Genomic DNA, 25,791 nt, shown 5'->3' on the forward strand with positions numbered 1-25,791 from the left:
AAATGAAAGCGCTTGCGAAGCACAAATCGAAAAGTTGTTGGTTTCAGCGGAAGAAAGCAAAAGGTAAGGCTGTCAAAATATAATGTTTTTTTCTTTTGAAATACATTTCTTTTAAGAGATAATTGATGAAGGTCGCGTAAGGAAAACCTTCAAGTAGTTTTTGGAGATGGTATAACGAACAGATAAGGAGTTAGCAGACCCCATTTGGAAATTCTCCCGATTGAAATATTTCCGCTCTCAATTTGCAATAAATTACAGTTAAATACGGTGTGATCGGCGATGAAGGCAAATTAAACGCATATGAAAATTGTTTGAATCGTTTGAAGAACAGAATCAAATAACAAATAACTTGAGCAGTCTTGCGAACTTAGTGGAAACAGAATCAAATTAAAACAAAACTGAAAAGGAAATCACTGGGTTAGCACTGTTTTCGATGTGCTTTCTGGCGTTTTTATCGTGCTGTTTGATGTTGTTTTCTGGTTTGGGTAATTTTTGTCGCGTTGATAATCTACCTAACAAAATCAAGTAGATGATTCTCAGAATACTGTAGTCAATTCGATAGGTACCACACGTGAATACAGAGCCAAAAAGTTCATTCCACGCTACCACCCCCACCGTGCCTCTAGCTATTTAACTGCGATCCCTTAGGTATCTTCAAACTCTTATTGGTCCCCCCCCCCTCCCAAAAAAGGAAAAATCTCGGTTGCTTAAAACAGGAGCACTAAGAGTACATGGCCGCCATCTTGAAGTAACGCAAACAGTTTTGGAACGAACAGGGGTAGTCTACTGAAATTAAGATAGGCTTGTACTATTCTGTTCGACAAAACTATGTGATTCCTATTTTGTTTGGACCTTGTTTAGTTTGTTTGTTTTCCTAATCATGATTATCAATGATTTTTACAAAACATGTGGTTTCCTTTTTGAAACTTTTGCATAAATCTAATTTTTGACACAAATGTCACTTCCTGATTTTTCTCGTCGAAAGTTGTAGATTCACGTTGCGTTTCTCAGCAATTACTAATAGTTGTTTTGCATTATTCAGTACGCTACTTGTTCCGAGCGAAACGCTAGAATAACAGAAATAATGCACCTGTCAATGTTAAGCCCCAGGGTGGGGGGGGGGGAGACCCAGGGGATTTTGACATTTTTTGGAAGCCAGAGTCAAATTCCCCACCCCTGGGCACCTAGTGAATGTCAAATTTCACATATCTCCTCTTAAATTTCTAACCCAGCAGACCATTTGAGATGTCAAAACCCCTACCCTGGGAGAGCTTCACGATGTCAAATTCCCGTGGGTTGCCTGCTCCCCCCCCCCCACCCTGGGGCTTAACATTGACAGGTGCTTAAATATTTTACACTAGACAGAGAGTAGTGTATTCGTAATTAAAAAAAAAAATGAATGATTTTTAGCCCTTTGCGAGCGATTGCTAGTAGACATCAAAAATTGCCTGACCAAATAGCTTGGACATGTCCAAGCAGGCTTCGGTTTCACAGTGTGATTACTTAGTGCTCTCTCCGAGTAAAACATTCGAACGACACAAAAATGTGCATTTCACACTAGACACAGAGCAGAGTATTCGTAGCATTTTAAACGAGAGATCGCTAGTAGAATGAAGTAGAAATGAAATCTTGCGTGACCGTGAAAAAATCAGGAAAGCAAACTTAAAATATTATTCAGTTTTAGCCGGTATATATGTTTTATCGCAGTGTTTTACATTTTAATTTGTCTCCTAGCTAATCTTATTTTTACACAGTATATTTGCTGTTCATTGAAAACTGTAACAACAGTGTAACAATTTCAATAGCCCCGTGTTTTTTTTTTTCTTAAGGGCGAAAATTAAACATTTTTAGGGATCGATGGATTGAATAGTTCTTCCCTCTTGGTTTCAATTAAATTCCAATGAGACTAAAATGGGACAATCTGTAACCCTTCGTACTTAAACTTTGGGTAGTCCTCCTCCCTCCCCTCCCTCTCCCAACCGAGTTCTTTGGGAACCGGGAACTGAGGTGTGCGAGGTTCCTTACGACCTTTTCAAGTTTGCAGTATATTATACCAGGCACCGGTAGCGATAGAAATAACTTTGTTAGAAGGTAACCTGTTACCACCAGCTTAAACATCACGACGCTTATTCAGTCAGCTACAGCCATGACTAATATAATCAGGCTTGGCAAATTGTGATGCAGAATTTGAGTTATTTCGATGTCGTTTATCCCCTTCAGTGTTAAACTAGTGGATAAATTTATATTACTTTAAATAGCTAGGGGAGAAAAAACTTTTTATTTTTATTCTAAATTAAAAATTGTTTCTACATACTTTGCAATTTAAATTACCTAAACATGCATAAAGTGACAAGCGGTCTCAAAACATTATCGTTGCTACATGTAGGTGCATCAGGGAACTCCTTCTATATATGGATAAAAAGCTTACCAAAATCATCGGCAAAACAAATGTGTACCTCAAGCCTAAGTTTGATTTATTTGGTTTTGTTTGGTTGTTTACAGTCGATCCGCCGGTAGCTCTATCAAGCGGAAACGAAGAATGACAGAAGAGGAATGGGCTCAAATAATAAGCTAACATGGAGGTAAGGTTGGTGAAAAGAGCTGTCAATTCCGTCCTTTCATATTTGTTCTCGGTCTCCTGAAACTTGACGTGCTTATGAGGCTGTGTTTATTGATTCGCGTTTGCAATTTAAATTTGAAGGGCAGTATGGATCACATAACAGACTAAGAAATCCTCAAAGAGGAAGTAGACAAAGAAAAGTAGATCGTGAAGGATATAGTTAGTTCTCTTTTCGGACAATGATGAGCGAAGAGAGAGAAATAACACCCGAACTATCCAACAGCGTTCTTAAACAGATCCAGCAGATTGTGAAGCAAAATCCAAGCCTCCATGATAAAAATGCTGAAGAGTTGGAAACTGTCTTAACAACATTGGCAACACTTCCTTTCAAAGATGAAATCCAACAGGTTTCCTTCCTTGAACATGTTCAGTGTCTGCAGGGCTATCACATCATTCACCTTTTCAATTTTGGTGTAGCTCCTGTTCAAAAGTCTTTGGCAGAATCTTCAGCTGAGTTTGTAGAAGAAGTAATAAAGCTTGTTGAAATTTGCTTTTCATTTTGCTACATCACTGACGTGTCAAAGCGAGTTGCTTTTGATTATTACGTCAGGGCTTTGAAGTTCTGCTTCCCTTCAGAGCCAAAGCAATGCCTCTCGACTGGAGTTGTTTCCAAGTTACTGGAACTCGTACAGATTCTTCAGGAAGGGGAACTTGCTGAAATTGTCTGTGACAAAACTAAGGAAGAAGCCAACTCGAAGTTGCAAATCCACGGCACCTATTATTTCTTTGGTGAACTCCTCCAGATATTTGAATCGAGACGGCACGAGGACTGCCTTGTGGAAATCATTGAGCAAACAGTGAGGATAGCTTCTGCAGATGCTACAATAAAATGCATTCAACAACATGCAATCGGCGAAGTGACTTTGCAAAGTAAACACGTGGTATCTCCAGTTGTTTTAACAAATTGGATGAAACTACTGAAGTTAGGAAATGTGAGCAACGGCTTTGCATTCTCTCTAGCAAAGGCTGACAACCCTAGTCTTAGTCGCACAAAGCAAATTGTGCCATCCTTTTTTGGTCAATTTTTGTCACAAACTAGGCTTTCTTATCAGTCCACCGTTTGCTGTTTTGTAAGGCTTTTGGACGAAATGCAGAAAAAAGGTGTTGAAGTTATCCTCCCTCGTGACAAAGATAGGCTGGATATATTCTTCAGCCATTTAAATCACTTGTGCAATCATCCTAACGTGACAGCGACATCACTTAAACTTCTAGCAGCCACAAGCATTAGGAATGAAGTCCTAAGAGAGGTTCTTGACCAGTTCTTTTACAAAGGCAAAATGGCGACTGTCTTGAACAGGGAAGTAGCATTTGACCTGGTCTTTAAAGTGTTATCTTTACTTCCAGACGGTGAAATCGTGAAGAGAGCTCTGACGTTATGGAGAGAAGTCTTTAGTGATGATACAGGCTACCAGACGCTTGTATGCTTGTTGGCTCTTTTAGACGTGGAAGGATCAAACAACGAAAGGGTTGGTTCTCAGGAGAGAGCAGAAAGAACATTGGATTTCCTAGAATGGCTTCCTCGCCCCTTACTTCGTTCGATAAGCCTATGGCAAGGGTTCCTTTTGTGGTTTGTAAAGATTTTTCCAAATACGTTTCAAAGGCGTCCAGAGGTATTGGTCTTCATTCACAAAGCTCTACTAGCCGGACAAGTGCCAGCCCAACGACGTCAAGTCGCCTTGGAACAAGTACCAACTCTTCAGTTGTTAGAGTGGCTTTCCCAACAAAGCTGCACAGAAGAAACAAAAAGCGAGATGATTTGGCTTCTCATGTGTTTCACAGATAGAGCGGTAAACCTCAACTCGGCGTTTGATACTGGGGTCATCAAGTCGTTGAGTCTGTTCCCGCGGCTGTCATTCAACACAAAGAAAATTGTTTTGCGTGAGATAACTAATTTCACACCATTTTTCAAGAATGAAGAGAAAATGGTTTTTAAAAATTTCATCGAAAACGTTGCAGAAAATCAAACAATTGAACCTATGGATGAAATCTTGTTCGAGTTTCTTGATTTTATCAAGGGTTTCGTTGTTCACCAGAAACCTGAAGACGTTTTAGAGCTTCTTTCATTGTTGTCAAGAATGCCAATTTCCACTGAAAGAAAAGTGAAATTGATGCAGTTGTCGAAGAATTCCAGAAAAGGTTTACTGAACAGTTTACGTATTTTGCAGTTAATTGAAACGCAGCATCGGTTCGGCCATCAAGAAAGAACAAATGAATATTTTGATCTCCTTTATGCTGCAATTTTCAAGACTCTCGAGGAAGACATTGATTTATGTGAACAGTTTTACGATCAAAATTGTTTCTATTTTCCTTCCAGCGACGTTCGAAATGTGTGGACCTTTGCGGTCGCTGGTTTGACATCGTTGGGTTTGTTCAAAGAAGAGATCGACTCACGATGTTGCCGTCCTGTTCTTCAACAAGCTATTGGATTTAGCTCACCGTTTGAGATTTTGCAACTTCTTACCCAAGTAAGGTCGACAGCTTCCAGAGTTGTCCACCTGTCACGCCAACGCCAAGCAGAGTCTAGTTTATCCTGCAATGCTTCACAAGAGATTTCCACTGGGCAGATCGATCTCCTGGAAAACTTTGTTGCATCCGTCACGACCGTTCTGGGTACAGACATGTTATCGTCCGGTGAAAAGATGTTGCTGGTTATGAAAGTGTGTGATTTTGTTCTTAGCACGCCAGATGTTTTAACAACAACGAGCTTGAGGAATGCCTTAAACAATTTGATTCCTTACTTTTCCTGGCAACGAAGTACTCCATCAAGAAGTGAAAACATACAACTGGCGATTAACTGCATCGAAGCCGTACTGGAAAATCCCACGGTTCTGGCCCAACTTTCAAAAATTTCAGTCAACCAACCAGATACTTCTTTTGGTGCCATTCTCTTCAAAAATATGCCCAGTTCATTGTGCAAAGAGAACTTGATGGACATCTTACGTTTCATTGGGTCTCTAGAGGACCTTCATCAAAAATTCTTTGACCATTTATTGCCTTTTTTGGAGGTGGCTATCCAGGAAACCACGACAGTGGAAGACATACTGGAACGTTTGAAGGAATTGGTGCACCTTCTCCGCAGTACTCCCATAGCATCGATTCCTCTTACGATGCTCAACTTCGCTTACTTTTTAAAAAAGTCTGTCGGCAAACAAGAAAGGGACAGATTTCTCTCTGAAGTTGCCATGAGATGGAAACTGTTGCCTAACCACCGCGTTCTCAAGTGTTTTGAAGTCCCCCGTCTTCTTTGGAAAGCGTACAATGCTGCCAGCACCCCAGAAAAAAGGTTTGAAATGGTAGATCGTGTGCAAGAAATCCTGATGAAAAACAGGCAAGTTGACGAATGGGTGATGAGAAGCGATATGTATTTCGAAAGGCCTGAGGATAACATTAGAAGACGAATTGCATGTTGCGAGCTTGAGTGGCTTGTCTTTCATTCCTCTCTCCCAACTGAAAATGCGGCCCTTGCATTCGATCTGAGCTGTCTTGCCTTACAAGGATTCTTCCACCCACATCTTAAATGTTTTTATTTTTCTGACGCACAAATCAGTGAAGATGGGGCTTTCAAGTTTGCACCTCAAGGAAATAAAACGACAACAAAAGCACATCTACCTGACGAAGACACTGGGCCAACTTCTAGCGTTGCAAAGGCATCTACAAGAAATTCCTCTTCAGCCACGGAGCCACAAAAAGCCACGTTAACACCAGTCTTAGTGGCCAAGGAAGTGATTTATCATTTGAAACGTGTACTCGGTCAAGAAAACGACCCCTCTGCAAATGCGTTTTCGCTTTGGAACCTTGTGTTCAACCAGACGAAACCATTCACTTGGTGTGAGATAGAATGCATAAAAAGTTCACCTTTTCTTGATGACTATGTGGATGTTTTCCTGTCAATTTTAGCAGAGGCCTCGTCAATAGAAATGTTGTTCCACTGGGCACAACTAAATCAGCACCACGTCTGCCAGTGCTCAGAGGCTATTTTGAAAGCTTGCAAGTGGAAAGGAGACGACATTGACAAGGATGGCCTCTTTGAACTTCAAACTTTGGTTAGCACAACACTGGAGAAAATGCGATTAAATACACGTGTAACGCTTACAGCTCCATTGGCGATTTCTGTTGCAGTTCCATGTTTTCGCCTTTTTAAACCGCAAATAATACACATGAGTAATATGCTCGAGAGCAGATTGCCTTTCGAGGTAACAACGAGAGTTCTTGCTCTCTATCAGATCAATGTCCGAGCTGGAGTCACAGTTGGAGAAATCGTCTCTTTCTGGCCATGCAAACAGCAGTCACTGAAACTGGTAGAAGACATTCAACCGTTTTGCAAAGAAGACGAGATATCTTCCTTAAACCCTGCCCAAAGTGAATTTGCATGGCAATTGCTGAAGGTTTTTGGCCGGTTTTGCATTAACTCGTGTGAAAGTATTTTAACCAAGTTTAAGGAACTGATTGTACTGTACGATCCAGAAGATGCGTACGGTCTCAATCGCTTGCCCAGCTGGCGAGAGATGATGGTAGTAGACGGCTTTCCCGCCTTGGTGATTGACTCTTGGTGTGCAGCATTCCTGATGACGCCTCTTGACGATCTTACATCACGTGATGTTGACGCCATTGTTGACCTCAATTCCCACTCCTTGGGGCTTGTTACATCTGTTTCTCAACTAATAAAACAAGTCATCTTTCCTCAAAATGGTTTTGAAGTTACGCAAGGTAAAGGTATCAAGGAACGTCCAATCAAGGAACTTATCCGGTTAGCTAGATTGCTTGGCGAGTTCATCAACATATTGAAAGGTCGAAAACCCGAAGAAAACCGCAAAGATGCTGTCGTCAGAGACATTGTTGTCGATGCTTGTGTTGAGCTTTGCAGAAGTCATGAAAATGTCAACAGGAAAAGGAACGACCTCTACAAAATCCACGGCCAGAAGCTAAAGGCTCTATTCACAGAGGTCTTCGGCAAGCGACGTAAGAGCGAAGATGGTCAAGCCAGTATTCAAGATTGTGGACTGATACACAAAGAAGGCGAACAAGGGTTCAGAGTCGCAGTGCCTGTAGACAGACAGTCATCGTATCTGCACGAAAACCTTCCATCCGTGTTGAGTCACACACAAGTTTATGAACCAATGCTGATGTTGTTGCGGCGTTGGTTATCAGGCATCATGACAAAGCCAACCCTTGCCTCTCACACTCTCGACATTGTTCAGTTACTGTTTTCAATTCACCCCTCCGATGTGGGTCCTGGTCTTCTTCAGGAGTTGCATAGCATCATCCAAGCTCGGATTTTATCCCTTGAAACCAATCAGGCTCTTGTGGCTCAGCTCCAAGCAGCGGGATACAACCAAAGGAATGAAGGCATCCCTGACCTGTGGTCTTCGCGTGCCGTGGAGCTTCCTTGCTACCTCAGCAAGCGTGAGTCCTGGAGCGGTAGATTATTTACGAAAAAAATGATAAAAGTTCTGAGACCCCTTTGGAACGAGTGGAAGGACATCCTTGACATGTTTTACATTGCTTCCATTAAAGTTGGCGAGGATGAAGTGTGTACGATAGATCTCTTTGGTGTTCAGGCCTCTTTGGACGAGATGGAAGAACAGGCTGCTGCCGTAAAGGAAGTAGTCAAGCAAAAGGAAGTAGTCAAGCAAATTAATTCCGAAGACCTAGACAGAAGAGTGAAGCAGTTGATGCGTCTGGAGCAGCAACACCGAGCGAGGATTGAAAAACTCTACAAGAACAACAGGGTGGGTGAAGGTCGCCTATTTATTTATAATCCTAGTCTGTCTTCCGGCGCTGTTTGTTTCAGGCCAAAAATTGTCTTCTTTAAAGAAATAAAAAAGTTCGTTGTTTTTTTTTATGGGGTTTTTTTTTTTTTTTTTTAATTTTTTTAATTGAAATTTTTTTTTTTTTTTATTTAACTTTGTTTTAACCGCCAGAATATAAAGACCAACCTCGTTCCCAGGGTCTACTAAGCTTTCAAGATGGCGGCTGGACGCAGAGACGAGCCGCCATTTTGAAAACTCGTCGCCGAGAAGACCCCAGGGACGAGGTTGTATAAATACTTCACAACATACCATCGAAGTAACGTTATGACGTAAACGTTGAGCTTGACAGTATTTGAGTGGTGTTCCCCGTTTGGCTAAAACGTTTCCCTATGCTCTTTTTCACTATACACACACACACACTACTACTACTACTACATCCCATGTTTGTATAAGCGTACGTACTTTGTGATTTTTCGCTTACTTTTTTGGTAACTCGATTTCACTGTTCGTTCATTCGATTCATTCATTACTTCCTTTCACGATTATTTTTTCTCAATTGAAATTAAAATCTGAGCAAATTATTCTTTTCCTTTTTTAAAGCAATTACCATTGAACTAAGTAGTCTTTTATTATATTAATTCGCCGTTCTTTTTAATAATGCTTATCCAGAATACTGTGACTTGTAATGAGATGAAGAAATTTGTTGCCGTCTGGGAAAATCGATTTCTGGAGCAAGTCAAGTTGTGTTCAGAACGAATCCCAGGTAAGCATTAGAATTACAGTTTCACTGTAGGAAAATGGTTACTGTGTAGAACATTGAAAATGAATTTGATAGAGGAGCTTAAGGCTATCATTCGTTTTCTATGGCACACTTATTGTAAAGAAATCAATGGCACTCTTGGTCTGTTCATGATACTTTTCAGCAAATGAGGATCATGTATACAAACAGTTGAAATGGACCGTCGATCACTATGCTTCAACTTTCGTTTGGACGGCAAGGACGCTTATAAACAAAACTTTAGAAAAGATGAACGTTTTGAATGATGCGTTGTCATGTAGCCACTTTTAAATGAAGTACGATTTGTGCACGTTATAACTTGACCTGTACAGCGCTGAATTTTTTTATATTTTCAGTTGTTAAAATTCTTTCTGGGGATACATGTCACTTTTAGAGCTTTTTAACTCAAAAGTGTATACGTTGAAAAGCGGGTTGACTGTCCACTTATAATATTTAGTTGGGGGGTTTTTTTTTTTGTTTCTTTTGGGGGGGGGGGGGGGGAGGTGATGTCAGAGAACAGTTTTAATTTTTTTCTTTTATGTTTCATTCATTTGTAGGATGTTACGCCCCCAATGGTTTCCACTCCGAGAAGCCTGTGATTTGTGCTTTGTCCGTGGACAACAGGATCTTGACCGTTTTCAAGGAGGAGAAGCCAGGTCGCAGAGAGGAAATCGAAAATGTTGAAGTGAAGCTTTTTGAAGCTGGTTTGTACGTGTATGGATTGCACACGAGCGGCCATGATTACGTCACTGATGAGCTGTGGGCTGCATTTTACGAGATGCTGCTGGAAAAGGAATTGGTGCCTAGCATTGTCTTGTCCAATGAAAGCCCAGGATTTGACTGGATAAAGGATTTTATACAACCTGGTTAGTGAACTCAAAGCCATTGAATTTAATCGACGGGCACAAGTCTGTCAGTCGAAGGGCAGTTCACCAAGACACCTAAACTATGTTGTTGCTTACTTGCACATTAAAAAATAGGGACTGCTCGTAGTCTACATTATCTCCAGGTAATTCGACAAGATGATGTAAAGCATAACCTGAACTGTACCTTCTTCCGCCTTTCTTGAGCTCTGCCTCTATAGAAAGGCACTTTTCCATCACACCATTAACGTAATCCCGAATGATCATATAACAAAATTGCTGAAATTGATCTGGCTCTGGTTCACACCATGTGCTACAAGATTGCGAGGAGAGAAAGGGCGATTCTTGCCGTTTTGTAAAAACTCCTGGATTGTGACTGCATTAAAAAGTCACAAACGGGTTTAAAGGGAGAATGCCATTTATTACGCATGTGCGGGATAGTAGTCGAAATTTGAAAAGTTGCAAGCTCGTCTACAGAACCCCTGTTTTCGTATCAAGCGGATCTAGCTGGAACACAGGTGGTCCAAGCTCACAATTAGAGGAGTTAAAATATTTAACATAATTCTTTTTTTTACCGCGCGAACGTCCTCCGCCGGCGTTTTGGGGGTTTTTTTTTTTTTTTAAAGTTTTTTGGGGAAAATTTTATTTTTTTTAAAAAAAATTAATTTTTTTAAAAAAAAAATTTTTTTTTTTTTTTTTTTTTTTTTTTTTTTTTTTTTTTTCTTTCCCGCCCCCCCCGGGGTTTTTAAGCGATTACCCTTTTTTTACTATATTGTACTCCTATGGCTTCCCCATTAAAAATCTGTTATCTTGTTTTTATTGTCTCATTTAGCAACAAGCCATCCCTGCCCCTGGAAGTGGGAGTTACATCGAGGCATTGTTCCCCGAGAGGAAGATTACTTGGACTACCTCCCGATAAGAGCCGCTATATGCCCTGCTTTACAGGGATTAAGAGAATTCCTAACTCTAACAAAAGAGAATGTTTCCATTTTTGAGTTCAGCGATTTCAAGGTAAATATAGCGTCTTCCGTAATATTATCATACTTACTTCTGCTATACCCACCTTTTTGGTATTCTTGAAGATCGGGGAAAAGTTTCCCGGATGAGCTCACGCCCTGAACTTAAATTTGTCATATGAAAATCCTGTCTAGTTGCGTTTTATCGTGTCAGTTGCTTTCATACCTTTCTTGGACCCTAATGTCAAAAATAGTGCGATCTAAGGACGAAACACCCAACTAGTACTGAATCGAAGCAGTCGCCGCCAAATCAATAGAGATTTCAACTTTTTATGACTTTTTACTCTGGACTTTCTAGACCTCAAGCAGACATAGTATCTTCCTATTTGTAAATGCTGTTCTACTTTCGTAGCTTAAAACAAAAGACATCAACCGTGACGATGTTCGGAAATGTGTTATTAATTAGCATAGATTTTTGCAACTACGTTTTTTATTTTCTCCATAGGGTTTGTTTCGATTGAGAAGATACATCAAACACTCGAGACAGTGTTTTATCACATATAAATATCCAAACATCTCGAACTGGATGCAAAAATACTTCGCTGTGCGTCGTATTTTTTACTTCCTTCTTGGTATTTGGAACTGTGATCAATCGCTGTCTCTCGTGTTTGATATATTACTTGAAAATTTGGATGTCGCTTTGTTTGTTTAAAGGATACACCCGAAATCAGTTAAGTCATTTTCAACTAATATTAGATTGTACTTTGTTTTAAGGACGTTAACATCATCGAAAGCAAAGAAAGAAAAACAAAGGAAATGGCTGGGAAAGCCATTCAAGAACTTCAGCGCGAGTTGCACTTGTTGCACGGAGACAACGAGCCAATCAGAAAAGCTTTGAAGGGAAAATTGACGTTTGCTGTTAAAGAGACAGTGAAGCGCATCGTCGATGGAGTGCAACCTACTGAAGAGACAGTAAAGGAGCTGATCGATATGGAAAGACTTGCCTTTGGACATCCTGAAGTGGAAAGAACTGAAGAGAGTCGGCAACAGTACGCAGCCGCAGTACTTCGTGCATGTGAGCATGTAAGTGAGCATGCGCGATGAACACTTACATGGATAACATCACTGTAAATGAATATTCAACAATAGTTTTCTATTTATACAACACAGGGACGATCATTTGAAAAAAATTTAACCAGTCTTTCTGACCGAGTTTAAACCTATAATCCCCTGTAACATTTCGTTTAAACATGGTCTACATGACTGATGACCTTTAAATGTTTTTCTTCTCATTTACGCTTCATGGATGTTCTTTTAGGTCTTTTTAGTACAGATTGCGCCGACAGCGTAATCAGATCATTACAGCTTTATCTGGGTCTTCTCGAATGAACTCAAAATATGGATAAACTATTTTTAAGCTATCCTACTGAAAAGGAGCATTATTTTTCAATCAATCGCTCACTAATATCGAGGCTGCAAAAATATTCGTTCATTGAATTTTTGACACAGAGTTTTGTAAATTTATAATAGCTGTAGCCTTAGCCGAACAGGTTTTTGTTTTGTAATACCATTTCTTGCCTGTTACAATATCTGTAGGTGGTTGTCCGAATGTTCCAACTTAATTAATTGAAATAATAAGCATTACGTGAACATAGAGCAGAGAGAAAGCATTTGGACTTATATATATGAAAATACCTGAAATCTGCACCATTAGTATTTTTTTACAGATAAAAACATGTAGTCAAGATGTTAGACTTAAACACACGAATTCGTGAAAGTTTTTCGAGCAAGTGTAGTGTCAATAAAAAGCGATAAAATTACAAATGAGTATACGATGTGTTGTGGTAGTATCGCTCGTTTACGAGTATAGCTCTCCCAACACGGCACACCCGAATTCGAATTCCTGTTCATTTTTTTTTTTTTTTTTTTTGGGGGGGGGGGGGTGGGGGGAATTCGAAGCATTGTCCACAGCATTGCTAATATGCTGTTTTCATTTGAGTGTCTTTTAGAAACGAAGTGGCAAACTTGCGAAACTGCAATTTGACGCTAGTAAAAAAAAAACCTGTCAAAGTACGTTTCAGAACCAGAGGATAATTTTTTTTTAAATGGGCAATTTCCAATTATTGATCAATATTGCAATATCCCTTTTTGCTTCACAACCATTTTTATGCACGCGAGCTTTGGATCTACGGTTTAGCCCTTGTTCTTGATATCTTGCTTTTATGTTTTGTTTTAACCCCTTTCAAGTTTATTTGGTAATTAAATTTTTGGGAGCTGAGAAATATTAGACGTTATGTGCTATTGCTAGCCAAGATTTGCTTTCTTTCGCGGTAAATAAAGCCAACTTATCATGATAAATCATAACTTAATCCTATATACACTAATATAAGCTACACCTAATCATAATAAGTATATAATAATAGCACCTATATTCTATTCCATGGTTTAGGCATAGCTGCTTGACTATTATTGGGGCACGTAGTTTTTCCTATAATTTCCTCATCTTAAATTGTTTGCAGTCCTGAGACCAGGAAAATACTCCCATAAATAAAACTTCTGTGTGTGTTGCGTGAGACTAAGCAGACAGTCTCTTACAGCGGTGTTACCCAAACTTTTCCGAGAAATCTTTCGATTTCGATATTCCCGGAAGTGGAATTGGAAGCGATTAGCCCGATTACGCTTGCAAAGCATTACGTAGCTGACTGCAGTAAACAGAGGATGGAGGCATGAAGGTAAGGCATTTATATCAAGTTCTGTTTGATCATGAAAACTTACTAGCACTCAAGGTCATTTCAATTGATTTTTGTTTAAGTGATTCTGTATGAGGAGTTTTTTCAGATGTGAATATCACAACACAAAACACCGAATCAGTAGAGAATTGCGTACAAATATAAGAAAGCCGAATCTCCACTGACTTTCGATCACCTCTTCATCACACCATCTCTTGAACAACTAGGACTTTTTGTCCTAACCGTGTGCACGCATCGATCGATACACATATTACTACAGTGGTCTGCAATGAAAATGAACAATATCTTTTGTGCTAGCTATGTTGGGCAAGGGCGATACATTATAGGTAAATGTACATTTCGCTGATGACAACAAAATCGAACAGCAATGGGATGGAACATTCTGTCCTGTATATAAATGGACCTACTATCGTAGTAGTATTGGCAAAATTGGCGAAGAGGGTTTAAAAGTGTTTATAACTTTTATCAGGTTTAAAAGTAGTGTGCTGATAGGATCTCCGATCGAGCAGTTCAATTACCCAGACTTTATTCTGCTTTTACGGAATGATATTGAGTGGGAAGACATCTTGCTAAATCAACTCGACGATCACCGACTGATAAGATTTCAGAATGTTTAAAATAATGACGGAATATCATAGCCAGGCACTGTTTGCAGTTTGAATTTTAGAGTACTGATTCGATAGTTTTCTTTTCGCTTCCGGCTTGAGCTTGGTATAGTTGATTTGTTCAGCTTTGAATTTGGTATATATTTGTAAGTGCTGGTGTGATATAAATTCGATCTGATGTGGCGTGACGGCTTATTGGGCTGACGGCGTGTTCCGTTTCTAATTTTTGACATGTTTAATTATTGTAATTTACTGTAAATAATTCCAGTGCTTAGTCCCATGGCGTGACATTACTCATAATACCAATTCACTTTTGCCACTAGCCATCGCAATAGCTTTCTATTTTATTTATTTTATAAATCCCCCCCCCGTACAAATGGGCCATAGCTGATTGGACTTATATGGAGGAGGCATCATAAATATATCATAAACTTGAGTACAGCTGGTTGGTTTACTTGGCGTGAAGGACTTATAAATATGCAGTGAAACATGACACGACATGACAGTTTTAAATTGATGCTGCGACCTACGAATTACAAAACCAGCAACCAAAACTATCAATCAGCCACGCTTGCCTCCTTGTTTTGTATCCGCCTCCTGAGGCTCGTGTATTAATTCGAATGTTCAATTTAATTTTTAAGGACTGTATGAATCCTATCTCAGGCTGATGCACGAAGAGAAAAGCAGATCGTCAAGAATGAAATAATGAACGAAGAGAGGGAAGCGATAGCTGAGCTGCCTAACAGCGGTGGCAAACAGGGTCAGCAGATTTCAAGACTTCATTGTAAAAATGAGGAAGAATTAGAAAAGGACTTAGCAACATTGTCAGCTCTTCCTTTCAAAGATGAAATCCAACGGGCTTCCTTTCTTGAACATGTTCAACGTTTGCAGGGCTATCACATCATTCAGCTCTTCAATTTTGGCGTAGTTCCACTTCAAAGATCTTTGGCAGAATCTTCAGCTGATATTATACAAGAAGTTAACAAGCTTGTTGAAATTTGCCTTTCTTTTTGCTACACCCCTGACGTGTCAAATCGAGTTGCTTTTGATTATTACATTAGAGCTTTGAAATTCTGCTTCCCTTTTGACCCAAAGGAATGCCTATCAACTGCAGTTGTTTCTAAGTTACTCCAACTCGTTCAGATCTTTCAGGAAGGGAAGCTTGCTGATATAACCGATGACAAAACTAAGTGTCAGGCCAGTTTCGTGAAGTTTCAATTGAACGGCACCAATTATTTCTTCTGTGAACTCCTCCACATATTTGAATCGAGGCGACACGGGGGCCACCTTGAGGAAATCATTGATGAAACATTAAGGATAGCTTCGGTAGATGCCAGACATGCAACCACGGACTTGGCTTTGCAAACCCTTGAACATGTGGTTTCTCCAGTTTTCGTGAGAAATTGGATGAATCTACTGTCTTCAACGCATGTAAGTTGTGGTTTTGCAGTCCGTTTAGCAAAGGCTGACAGTTTAAGTTGCACGGACCAATCAACCATTTGCTATTTCGTAAGTGTATCAGAAGATTCGAAGAAAAACGGCATTGAAGTTAGCCTACCCTGTGACAAAGAAAGGTTGGATATATATTCAACCATTTAAAACACTTCTTGGTCCATCGTGACATGGCAACGACATCACTTAAGCTCTTAGCAGCCATGGACGTCAGCAACAAAGTCCTAAGAGAGGTTCTCGACCAGTTCTGTTACAAAGAGGCAGTGGCTTCTGACTGCAGAGAAATAGCATTCAAGCTTATCTTTAAAGTCTTATCTTTAGTTCCAGACGGTGAACTGGTGAAGAAAGTTTTGAATTTTTGGAGAGAAGCATTTCCTGCTGACCCAGAGTACCAAGCTCTTGTGTGCTTGTTGGCGCTCTTTGTGCAAAAAACAAACAACGAAACCTTTTGTTTGCATGAAGAAGCAGAAAAGATATTTGATTTCGTTGAAGGCCTTCCTCACCGTTTGTTTCCTTTGATAAGCCTTTGGCAAAGGTTCCTGTGGTGGTTTATAAAGATGTTTCCAGCTACGTTTCAAAGGCGTCCAGAGGTATTATCTTTCATTAACAAAGCAGCTCAACTTGCCCCTCGAGTGCCAGTCGAGGAACGCAGAGCTTGCGATATTAGAGGACAGATTCATATAACGCTTCAGTTTTTACAATGGGTTTCTGAACAAAACTGCACTGAAGAAATGAGAAGCGAGATGATTCAGCTTCTCTTGTGTTGTACAGGCGAAGAAAGCTTCGAGGGGTTGTTTGCAATTGACACTTGGGTCATCAAATCGTTATGCTTGTGCACGCGATTGGCATTCAGCACCAAGGAACAAATTATACGCGAACTTACCTATTTAGCCCCATTTCTCAAACAACAGGAGAAAACCGTTGTCAATAATTTCATTGAAAACATAACAAATCGAACTCTTGAATATACAGAAAAAATCTTGCTTGAATTTCTTGATTTTATCAAACGCTCCGTTGACGGCCAGAACCCCAACGCCATTCCTGAAGACATCATGAAGATTCTATCAATGCTGTCAAGAGTTTCAATTTCTGGTGAACGAAAATTGAAAGTGATGACTTTTTCGATGAAATCTGGAGGCTTGCTGAGTAGTTTACATATTTTGCAGCTAATGGAAATGCAGAGGAATGTCCTTAAAGGAAGAGAGGATGAATATTTTGATCTTCTGTTTTGCACAATTGTCGAGACTCTCAAAGGTGAAGATGATTTGTGTGAGCAACTTTGCAATCAACATCGTTGCCATTTTCCGTCAATCGACGTTCTTAAGGTGTGGACCTCTTCAGTTGCTGAGTTGTTATCCCTGGGTTTGTTTGAAAAAGACGTCGACTCGCGATGTTGCTGTCCATTCTTCAACAAGCATGGGGGTTTAGTGAGTTTGAGGCTTCCCAGCTTCTGACACAAGTAAGGTTAACAGCGGCCAGAGTTGTCCAATCGTCAAGCCGAGGCCGAGTAGACGCCAGTTCATCCTGTAATGTCCCCCACACCTCGCTTGAGAGTTTTACTGGAGAGACCGACCTCCTTCAAAACTTTGTCTCAACTGTCACCATCATTCTTTACAGAGACATATTATCTTCTTCGCAGAAAATACTATTGGTAAAGAAAGTATGTGACGTTGTTCTTAGCACGCCACACGTTTTGAGAACGACTTTGGAAAGTGCCTTAATCAATTTGATCCCTTGGCGACAAAACACTTCATCCAGCAATGAGAATACGCATCTGGAGTTGGATGGTATTGTAGCCGTGCTTGACACGCCCGAAGTTTTGAATCAGCTTTCGAGAATTCCACTTGGCAATTCTCTATGTTCCGGGCTTTCCACAAAGATTTTCAGTCCATTTTCCAGAGTTGACTTAGTTGACATCTTTTTTTTCATTGGTTCATTACAGGACGTAGATCAAGAGTTCTTTAACCATTTGCTGCCTTTCGTAGAGGCGGCTATCCAAAGATACATGTCAGTGGAAGATGTATTACAAATGCTAAAGGAACTTGTGCAGTTTGTCCGCAACGTTCGCTCAGAAATGATTCCCCTCACTATGTTCAACTTTGCTTATGTTATACAAAATCCCGTCAACAAACAGGACAGGGACAGATTTCTCTCAGAAGTTGCCATGAGGTGGGAGATGTCGCCTCACCACCGCGTTCTCTCGTTTTTGGAAGTCCCTCGACTTCTTTGGAAAGCATACAATACTGCCAGCACCCCAGAAAAGAGATATGAAATGATAGATCGTGTACAAGAAATCCTTAAGAAGAGTAACAAAGTGGAAGATTGGGCGGTGGGAGGTGTTGTGTTTGCCGTTGACATGTTCACGATCCCTCGGACTTACATTCGAAGGCGAATTGCATGTTGTGAGGTCGAGTGGCTTGCTCTACATTCTTCCTTGTCAACAGAAGATGCAGCTCTTGCATACGAACTTAGTTGTCGTTTCTTCCAACCGTTTCATCAAGATCTTAGATGTTTGACATTTTCTGACGTAAAAATTGAAGATGGGATCTTTACGTTTGTACTTCCAGAAAAGTCAACCCCATTTGGAGTACCTAACATATACACCAAATCAACATCTGTGTTTACATCGGCATCTACAGAAAACTCCCCTCCAGCCACGCAGTCAAAAGAGCGCATCTTAACACCAGCTTTAATCGCCAAGGAAGTAATTTTTCATTTAAAACGCGCACTCGGACAAGACAAAGACCCCGCTGAAATTGCCTTTTCGCTTTGGGACCTCGTGTTTAGCCGGGGACAACTCAGTTATAAGGACGAATGTTCTTGTGTATCACACTGGTCTGTTCTTGACCATTATGTCGATGCCGTACTGTCAATTGTAGCAGAGGCCTCGTCAATAGAAGTAATGTTCCACTGGGCAAGAATAAATCGTCATCACCTCTGTCAGTGCTCAGATGTTATTTTAAAAGCTTGCAAGTGGAGTGACGGCAAAGAAGACGGCGTTGACAACGAGGCTCTTTTAAACCTTCAATCTGTGGTTAGCACAACGCTAGAGAAAATGCGATTGAACTATACACAGCGAACAAATGTCTTTTGCCCTTGGCTTTCAAGGAAACCCCTTTATGCGGAGCCATGCTTTCGACGTCTTGAGCCAGAGTTAAAACAATTAGGTAATATGCTCGAGAGCAGATTGCCAATTGAGGTGACAACGAGAGTCCTTGAGCTCTACCAAATCAACGTCCAGGCTGGAATAACAGTTGGGGAGATCATTTCTTTGTGGTCATGCAAACAACAGTCACTGGAACTGGTGGAAAACATTCAAACGCTTTGCAAAGAAGACGAGATATCTTCCCTAAAACCTGCACAAATTGAATTTGCATGGCAATTACTGAAAGTATTTGGTCGATTTTGCATGAACTCGAGTGAAACTCTTCTGGCCAAGTTTAAGGAACTGATTGAATTGTACGACCCAGGGGATGAACATGGTTTCAACCGTTTGCCCAAGTGGCGAGAGACGATGATAGCAGACGGCTTCCCCGTTCGGGCTATTGACTCTTGGTGTGCAGCATTCCTGATGACACCGCTTCAAGATCTTACAGCGTGCGATGTTGATGCCATAACGTTTAATAGCAATTTCCGCTCCTTGCTGCTTGTTGCGCCTGTATCTCAACTAATCAAACGAGTCATCTTTCCTGAAGATGGCTTTCAAGTGACACAAGGAGAAGGCATCAAGGAAAGTTCGATCAAGGAACGCATCCGATTAGCAAAATTGCTTGGTGAGTTCATCAACATATTGAAAGTTCGAAGATCCGATGAAACTAGCAAAGAGTCTGATGTCAGAGACATAGTTGTCAGTGCTTGCTTTGAGCTTTGCGAAAGTCATGAAAATAAGGATAGGCGGAACGACCTCTACAAAATCCGTGACAAAAAGCTTGAGGCTCTTTTCAGAGAGTTCTTTGACAAGCGATGTAAGAGTGAAGATGGCAAAGTGGTTACCAGTCAAGATGTTGTGATGAAACACCAGGCAGACGAACCAGAATCAGACGAACCAGGAACTGTAGGAAGACAGTCATCTGACCGGCACGATAAACTTCCTTCTGTGCTGAGCCACAAACACGTCCATGAACCAATGCTGGTGTTGTTGCGGCGTTGGTTATCAGGGATCGTCACAAAGCCAAACCTTGCCGCTCTCACCCTCGAGATTGTTCAGCTATTGTTTTCAATTCTCCCCTCCGATGCAGGTCCTGATTTACTGCACGGACTGCATGCCACCATCCAAGCTCGTATTTTGTCTCTTGAGGGAAATCAATCTCTGATGGCTCAACTCCAAGCAGCGGGATATAACCAAAGAAGCGAAGGTATCCCTGACCTGTGGTCCTCACATACAGTGGAGCTTCCTTGCTACCTTACCAAGCGCGAGTCCCCAAACGAGAGACTATTGACGAGGAAATTGGCAGAAGTCTTAAGGCTTCTTTGGCACGAGTGGAAAAACATCCTCTTCGCGGTTAGCATAGTGTCCATTAGACGTTGGTGACACTGAAATGCGTACAGAAGATCTCTTTGGTGTTAACGCCTCTTTGGAGGAAATGGAGAAACAGGCTGCTGTCGTAAAGGAAGCAGTCAAGCAAGTTAACTCAGGGGACTTAGACAGGAGAGTGACAGACTTGATGCGGCGGGAGCAGCAACACCGTGCAAGGATTGAAAGACTCTACAAGAGTAACAAGGTGTGCAAATTAAAGGGTGCTATTTTATATACAGTAGATTCTCTTATTCAGGCAAGACAGGTCATGCGTGTCTCAGTGGTGCAAAGAAATGAAATCGTTTCACGTTTTAACTATTTCAATAAGGTATTTAAAAGAATTGGAAAAGAGACTGCGTTGAGATATAAAACATTGATTGCATTATTTGCGTCTTCACGCTCCAGGAGCGCCATTAAAGGGAACGTTATCGATTGTCCCAGACATTTTATACTGCTTTTATGTTCTTCTCTACTTTTGTTCATTTTAGCTCAGTATTTTATCCGTTCACTTGTCGAATTCTTAGTTGAGTCTCAAATTCTTCTCCACGTATGAGCCTCTTTCACATGTAAAAGCGTTAACCGTCACTAAGTGGTGCCTAGCTTGACTTGATCATGAAATTCTTTTTAACAATATGAATCCAGGGCTCAAAGACATGTGGCAGAAAGAAGAACGAAATGAAGAAATTTGTTGCCGTCTGGGAGAACCGATTTTTTGAACAGGTGGAGATGTGTTCTGAGCGAATTCCTGGTAAGTATACGGACCATATTGCAGCTCAAAAAACTTTTTGCAGAAGAGTAAAATAGAACTTTGGAGATAAACATGCTACACTTATCGTTTGAAATGGAACGGTATCGTGCAGAGAATCAGTAATACTCGTTATTAAGAATCGACACGGAGTAAGTCCTCCATGGATACCGACAGTGCAAATCAGACGCGACCTATCTGCGCACGCACATAATTTTCTAGTTTTATCTGTTGTTCCAAGGATGCTGACGTAGGAATAATGCTACAATAATGCTACAGAAGCCATCTCCATTTTTCAACTCTGGTAGTAGAGTCCTCAGTGTGCTGCGCAGTCATACTCCTAGCTAATAATTTTTCCTAACGGCGTAAGCGACCAAAAAATAAACAAAATGGAGCTTTAAAATCAACTGTACTAAAGTGTTTTAAACAATTTAATTTTATTTTTTGTGGGTTATACTTTTAGGTTTATTATGCCGTCGATATTTTGCATTTTGTTTAATTCATTGATCCAGGTCTACAGGAGATTCGGCACCTCTGCTGTCTTGTAGATTTTTATAATAATTTCCATACATTTCTGTGAAGATTTCCGCGAGTATATGGAATGCTTATTCAGCCAAGAGCTCTAAGTTGCCGACCAGACACAAGTCCGCACAACGATTGATTGCTAATGCTGTGCAGTTTTACTTGATCAATATTCATTGTCATCATTCGTATTTTAAAGGGTGTTACGCCCCCAATGGTTTCCACTCCGAGAAGCCCGTGATTTGTGCTTTGTCCGTGGACAACAGGATCTTGACTATTTTCAAAGAGGAGAAGCCAGGTCGCAGAGAGGAAATCGAAAATGTTGAAGTGAAGCTTTTTGAAGCTGGTTTGTATGTGTACGGACTGCACACGAGCGGCCATGATTACGTCACTGATGAGCTGTGGGCGGCATTTTACAAGATGCTACTAGAGAATAGACTGGTGCCCAGCATTGTCTTGTCCAACGTAAGCCCAGGATTCGATTGGATAAAGACATTTGTACAACCTGGTGAGTTATACCAACAATATTGATGAGCATTTGATCTGGGGAAGCGAGGCGCACAGGTTAAGCAGTCGTGAGGTATTTAAACAACTCACCTAAAGTAGAGCAATGCAGAGATTAACATGTCAACTATATTTTTGTTAACCAACATCATAACAGCATCGTCCTGAGTTACGGTAAACTATAGGCGAAATATGATCCCTTAAGTCATCCATCCCCAGCATTTTTATACCAACATTCTCATTTCCAATTCGCTTGTGGCTGCTAACTTCTGTTTTTTTCTCTCTTAATTTTTTTTTTTTTTTTTTTTTTTTTTCCCTCTTTACATCGCTTTCAAGTGTTTCTGCACTTTGGGCGCGCGACGAAACTCTTCATTCCCTTGCTACGCGAGCTACAATTCCCCCGCTTTATGTGTCTGAGACCGCCTGCATCAAAACTTACAAAGAGCTTTAACGATCTCCAGTCAAGAAACGCAGGTCTCTGTAATGCAAAGTCTACTCCAATTCCGAATGTAAACCGTTTTCTTCGGTTATTGTTTACAGTTACAAGCCATCCTTGTCCTTGGAAGTGGGAGTTACATCGTGGTGTTGTTCCCCAAGAGGAAGATTATTTTGATTACCTCCCGACTTGCGCGGCTACGTGGCCCGCCTTGTATGGATTAACAGCATTTCTTACTCTAACGAGGGAGAATGTTTCCAGTTTTCAGTTCAGCGATTTCAAGGTATTAATGAAGAGTTTTCAGTTCCCAATTTGTCCCATACTAAAAATAAAGCCACGTCTGCGACCCCCCGATGGAGGCATTTCACAGATTGTTCGCGAACGTCGTGACTTCCTAGGTAGTTAAAAACATGTGTTTCCCCTCTCCCTACACAATTCACCGGGCTTTGTTTTCGTAACACAGCAAAAATAAGTGAAAATTAGCAAAGTGTCTCAACAGTTTTGTCCATGATTGCAAAAAGATGACTATCCGTTAGATAGCGCAGTCGTTTTGATTCATCCCTGCATCCACCCTTTTAACAACTGGGCCCTACTTATAATTATATTTTAAAACATTTTATTAAGAACGTGAGAAAAATAACACTTGAGGAAAGAGTCAAGCGTCAAGTAAAAAAATTGTTATAAGTCGATGATGTTATAGGTTTTTCTCTTTTCTTACTGCGTAACGATCTCGTGGCGCCCACGGTCATTTAGCAGCCTGCGGCTACGCCAAGCGCAACAGGATTCCCTCTGGCTTTTAACGTCGCGTAAGCAAAAAGATAGGATAACGACGACCAACACTAAGAAATAAGTCGAAATGTTCGACTTATGTCTTAGCGCTGGTCATAAAATATTAAAATATTAAAATATTTACAAAGGTCGGATTTGGCTCCTCTGCTCCCTGTGTTCTGAGGTGAAACACCGTGGAGCACCTGGAAACTAGCGAACAGCTGAGCGTGCACTTGTCCACGTTAAATAAAGTATGTCTTTGTCTATGTGGCGAAATGGCATCGCTGCCGGCGGCTGATGTACCTTCATCACCTCAAAGTCGCGGGTTCGAATCTTCCTGTACAGGGGTTATATTAAATGGGTTTGGGGCCAAATACCAATCACCAAATACCAATCACCGAATACCAATAAACGCCCCCCCCCCCCCCCCCCCCCGTGAAGATTCTAGCCTACGTCTCCAGGAATTGCTCTCCAGCGGGCTTGGGTGCACGTTCAGGCGTTTTCAACTAATATTAAATTGCATATTGTTCATAGGACGCCAACATCGTCGAAGGCAAAGAGAGACAAATAAAGGAAATGACTGGGAAAGCCATTCAAGAATTGCAGCGCGAGTTGCATGGAGACGACGAGCCAATCAGAAAAGCTTTGAAGGGAAAATTGACGTTTGCTGTTAAAGAGACAGTGAAGCGTATCGTCGATGGAGTGCAACCTACTGAAGAGACAGTAAAGGAGCTGATCGATATGGAAAGACTTGCCTTTGGACATCCTGAAGTGGAAAGAACTGAGGAGAGTCGGCAACAGTACGCAGCCGCAGTACTTCGCGCATGTGAGCATGCGCGATGAACACTTGCACGAATTAGGTATTTGTGTGTAAGTTAGCCTTTCCGTGATAGCTGTCCATCTAAATAATACAAGGCCGATTATTAGCAAGGCCGTCTTAAAGTGAGTTTAAACCAATAGATACATTTGTTTCACCGCGCCTGAACGCAGTCTACGTGAGTTTCGGCCCATCCACGATATTTTTGTTATTTGTTTAAGGCATCGTTTACAAGGACGCGGTTTCCAATCAACACGATTTGATGACCTCGAAACCGCATCGAAAACGACATGGTTTCGAAGTGTTTACAGGGAGCCTATTTAACCGTTTTCCAAGTGCTTTGATTCATTGTGATTGTGTTAGCAAGCGCTGCACTCCGTGCGAGGTTCGCGATGTTCACTCTTCGCAAGTGAGCCAATTTCTTGCCAAAATACGTAACCGCTTTCAAATCGTTGCGGTTTCGCCTTTTGCACAGCCAATGAAACCATACGCTCCACTTTTGGCAGCGTTTTTTAAAAGACCTGGTTTCAATAGCGGTCACGATCGGCGCCGTGTGAGCGAAAGACGTAACCGCATGGAAAGCAACGCGGTTACAAATGAGACCGTGTCCGTGTAAACAGTGTCTAATTTAACGTTATTGGTAAGCGGTGAACACATTCGACCAACGAAACCGTATCGTATTGAAAACGCTCCACGCTCCACTTTTGACAGCGTTTTCGAAACGACACGGTTTCAATAGCGGTCAAGATCGGCACCGTGTGAGCGAAAGACGTAACCGCATGGAAAGCAACGCGGTTACAAATGAGACCGTGTCCGTGTAAACAGTGCCTAATTTAACGTTATTGGTAAGCGGTGAACACACTCCACGATGATCATCACAGGTTGTTGTTTGCAGGGCGCGGAAACAGTTGTCGTTTCCTCTAGGTCCTCATTTTTGAATGTAAGTTCTTTCTCGTTTCAAGAAGCAATGTAACCCGGCGGGGATTGATAATAGTGGATAAAGTAGGAATTAGTTGTAGACCTTGATTTTTTTTTAAGCATTCTGCGCAAGCTATTTAAGCCTTACAAAGGCAATCTTGAGTGATTTCAGCGAGCCTAAAACGATAGCTGCGTATTGTGTACACAACTCTGATTACACTTTTTAGTCTTTCAAACATTTACAAACACCTAATTGCAATAACTAAAGCTTGTCATAGAAGAAAGTCAAAAGTCAAATTGGAGTTAATTAAGCGCATGCATGAAATTTCTTCGTACATATGACCTCGAAATGCCTCATAATATGAATAAATCAATTCATCTTGTTCATAATAAAAAGTTGACTCAAAGTGCAGTGTGAGTACAGTGTTATAACTCGTGAGTTTTCTGTAAATGACACTTGTTATCAAACTTATGCTAATTAATTCCTATTTAACTTTTTTCTTTTTTCTATGAAAACGTTATTGCAATTAGTTGTATATAATTATTTAGTATTTTTGTTACCTAACTTTTCAAAAACTTAGGAAATTTACCTCGTTTAGAGACATTTTTGCTCAATTTATAAACGTTTTCAAGCTAATGTTGTTTCAACGTAAATATAATATAAGGCCAATCCGCACAATACAAAGATAACCTTTGGATTTCCGCCTTTTTATGACAGAAGTCTCTTTGTAGTTTTATTTTTTAATGAATCTTTAATAAATTGGTACTATTACTTAGCCAGAAATAAGTAT

The 25,791-nt window shown here is 40.8% G+C and overlaps 1 protein-coding gene and 1 pseudogene across 2 annotated transcripts; both read left to right on the forward strand.

Moving 5' to 3' along the window:
• The first annotated feature begins 7 nt into the window (after positions 1-7).
• Positions 8-12,218, forward strand: LOC144635347 (uncharacterized). Its single transcript, XM_078494457.1, has 6 exons — positions 8-63; positions 2,503-8,349; positions 9,040-9,133; positions 9,706-10,014; positions 10,844-11,022; positions 11,742-12,218. The coding sequence occupies exons 2-6, from the start codon at positions 2,800-2,802 to the stop codon at positions 12,069-12,071; spliced, it is 6,462 nt and encodes a 2,153-aa protein (XP_078350583.1). The 5' UTR covers positions 8-63; positions 2,503-2,799; the 3' UTR covers positions 12,072-12,218.
• Positions 12,219-13,637: 1,419 nt separating this feature from the next.
• LOC144635348 (uncharacterized) lies at positions 13,638-24,744 on the forward strand (annotated as a pseudogene). Its single transcript, XR_013567354.1, has 6 exons — positions 13,638-13,699; positions 14,964-20,495; positions 20,933-21,038; positions 21,757-22,065; positions 22,602-22,780; positions 23,800-24,744. The product of XR_013567354.1 is annotated as an uncharacterized LOC144635348 (transcript).
• Positions 24,745-25,791: the final 1,047 nt, after the last annotated feature.

The sequence above is a fragment of the Oculina patagonica genome, chromosome 13 (genome assembly GCF_052425735.1).
Source record: "Oculina patagonica isolate OP01 chromosome 13, crgOcupat, whole genome shotgun sequence".
NCBI classification, from domain to species: Eukaryota; Metazoa; Cnidaria; class Anthozoa; order Scleractinia; family Oculinidae; genus Oculina; species Oculina patagonica.

Excerpts from the sequence above, each read along its gene's own strand:
- LOC144635347 (XM_078494457.1), top strand. The coding sequence starts at position 2,800 with ATGATGAGCGAAGAGAGAGAAATAACACCCGAACTATCCAACAGCGTT. Across the intron at positions 8,350-9,039 it reads AACTCTACAAGAACAACAGG|AATACTGTGACTTGTAATGA; the intron begins GTGGGTGAAGGT and ends ATGCTTATCCAG. Across the intron at positions 10,015-10,843 it reads AAAGGATTTTATACAACCTG|CAACAAGCCATCCCTGCCCC; the intron begins GTTAGTGAACTC and ends TGTCTCATTTAG.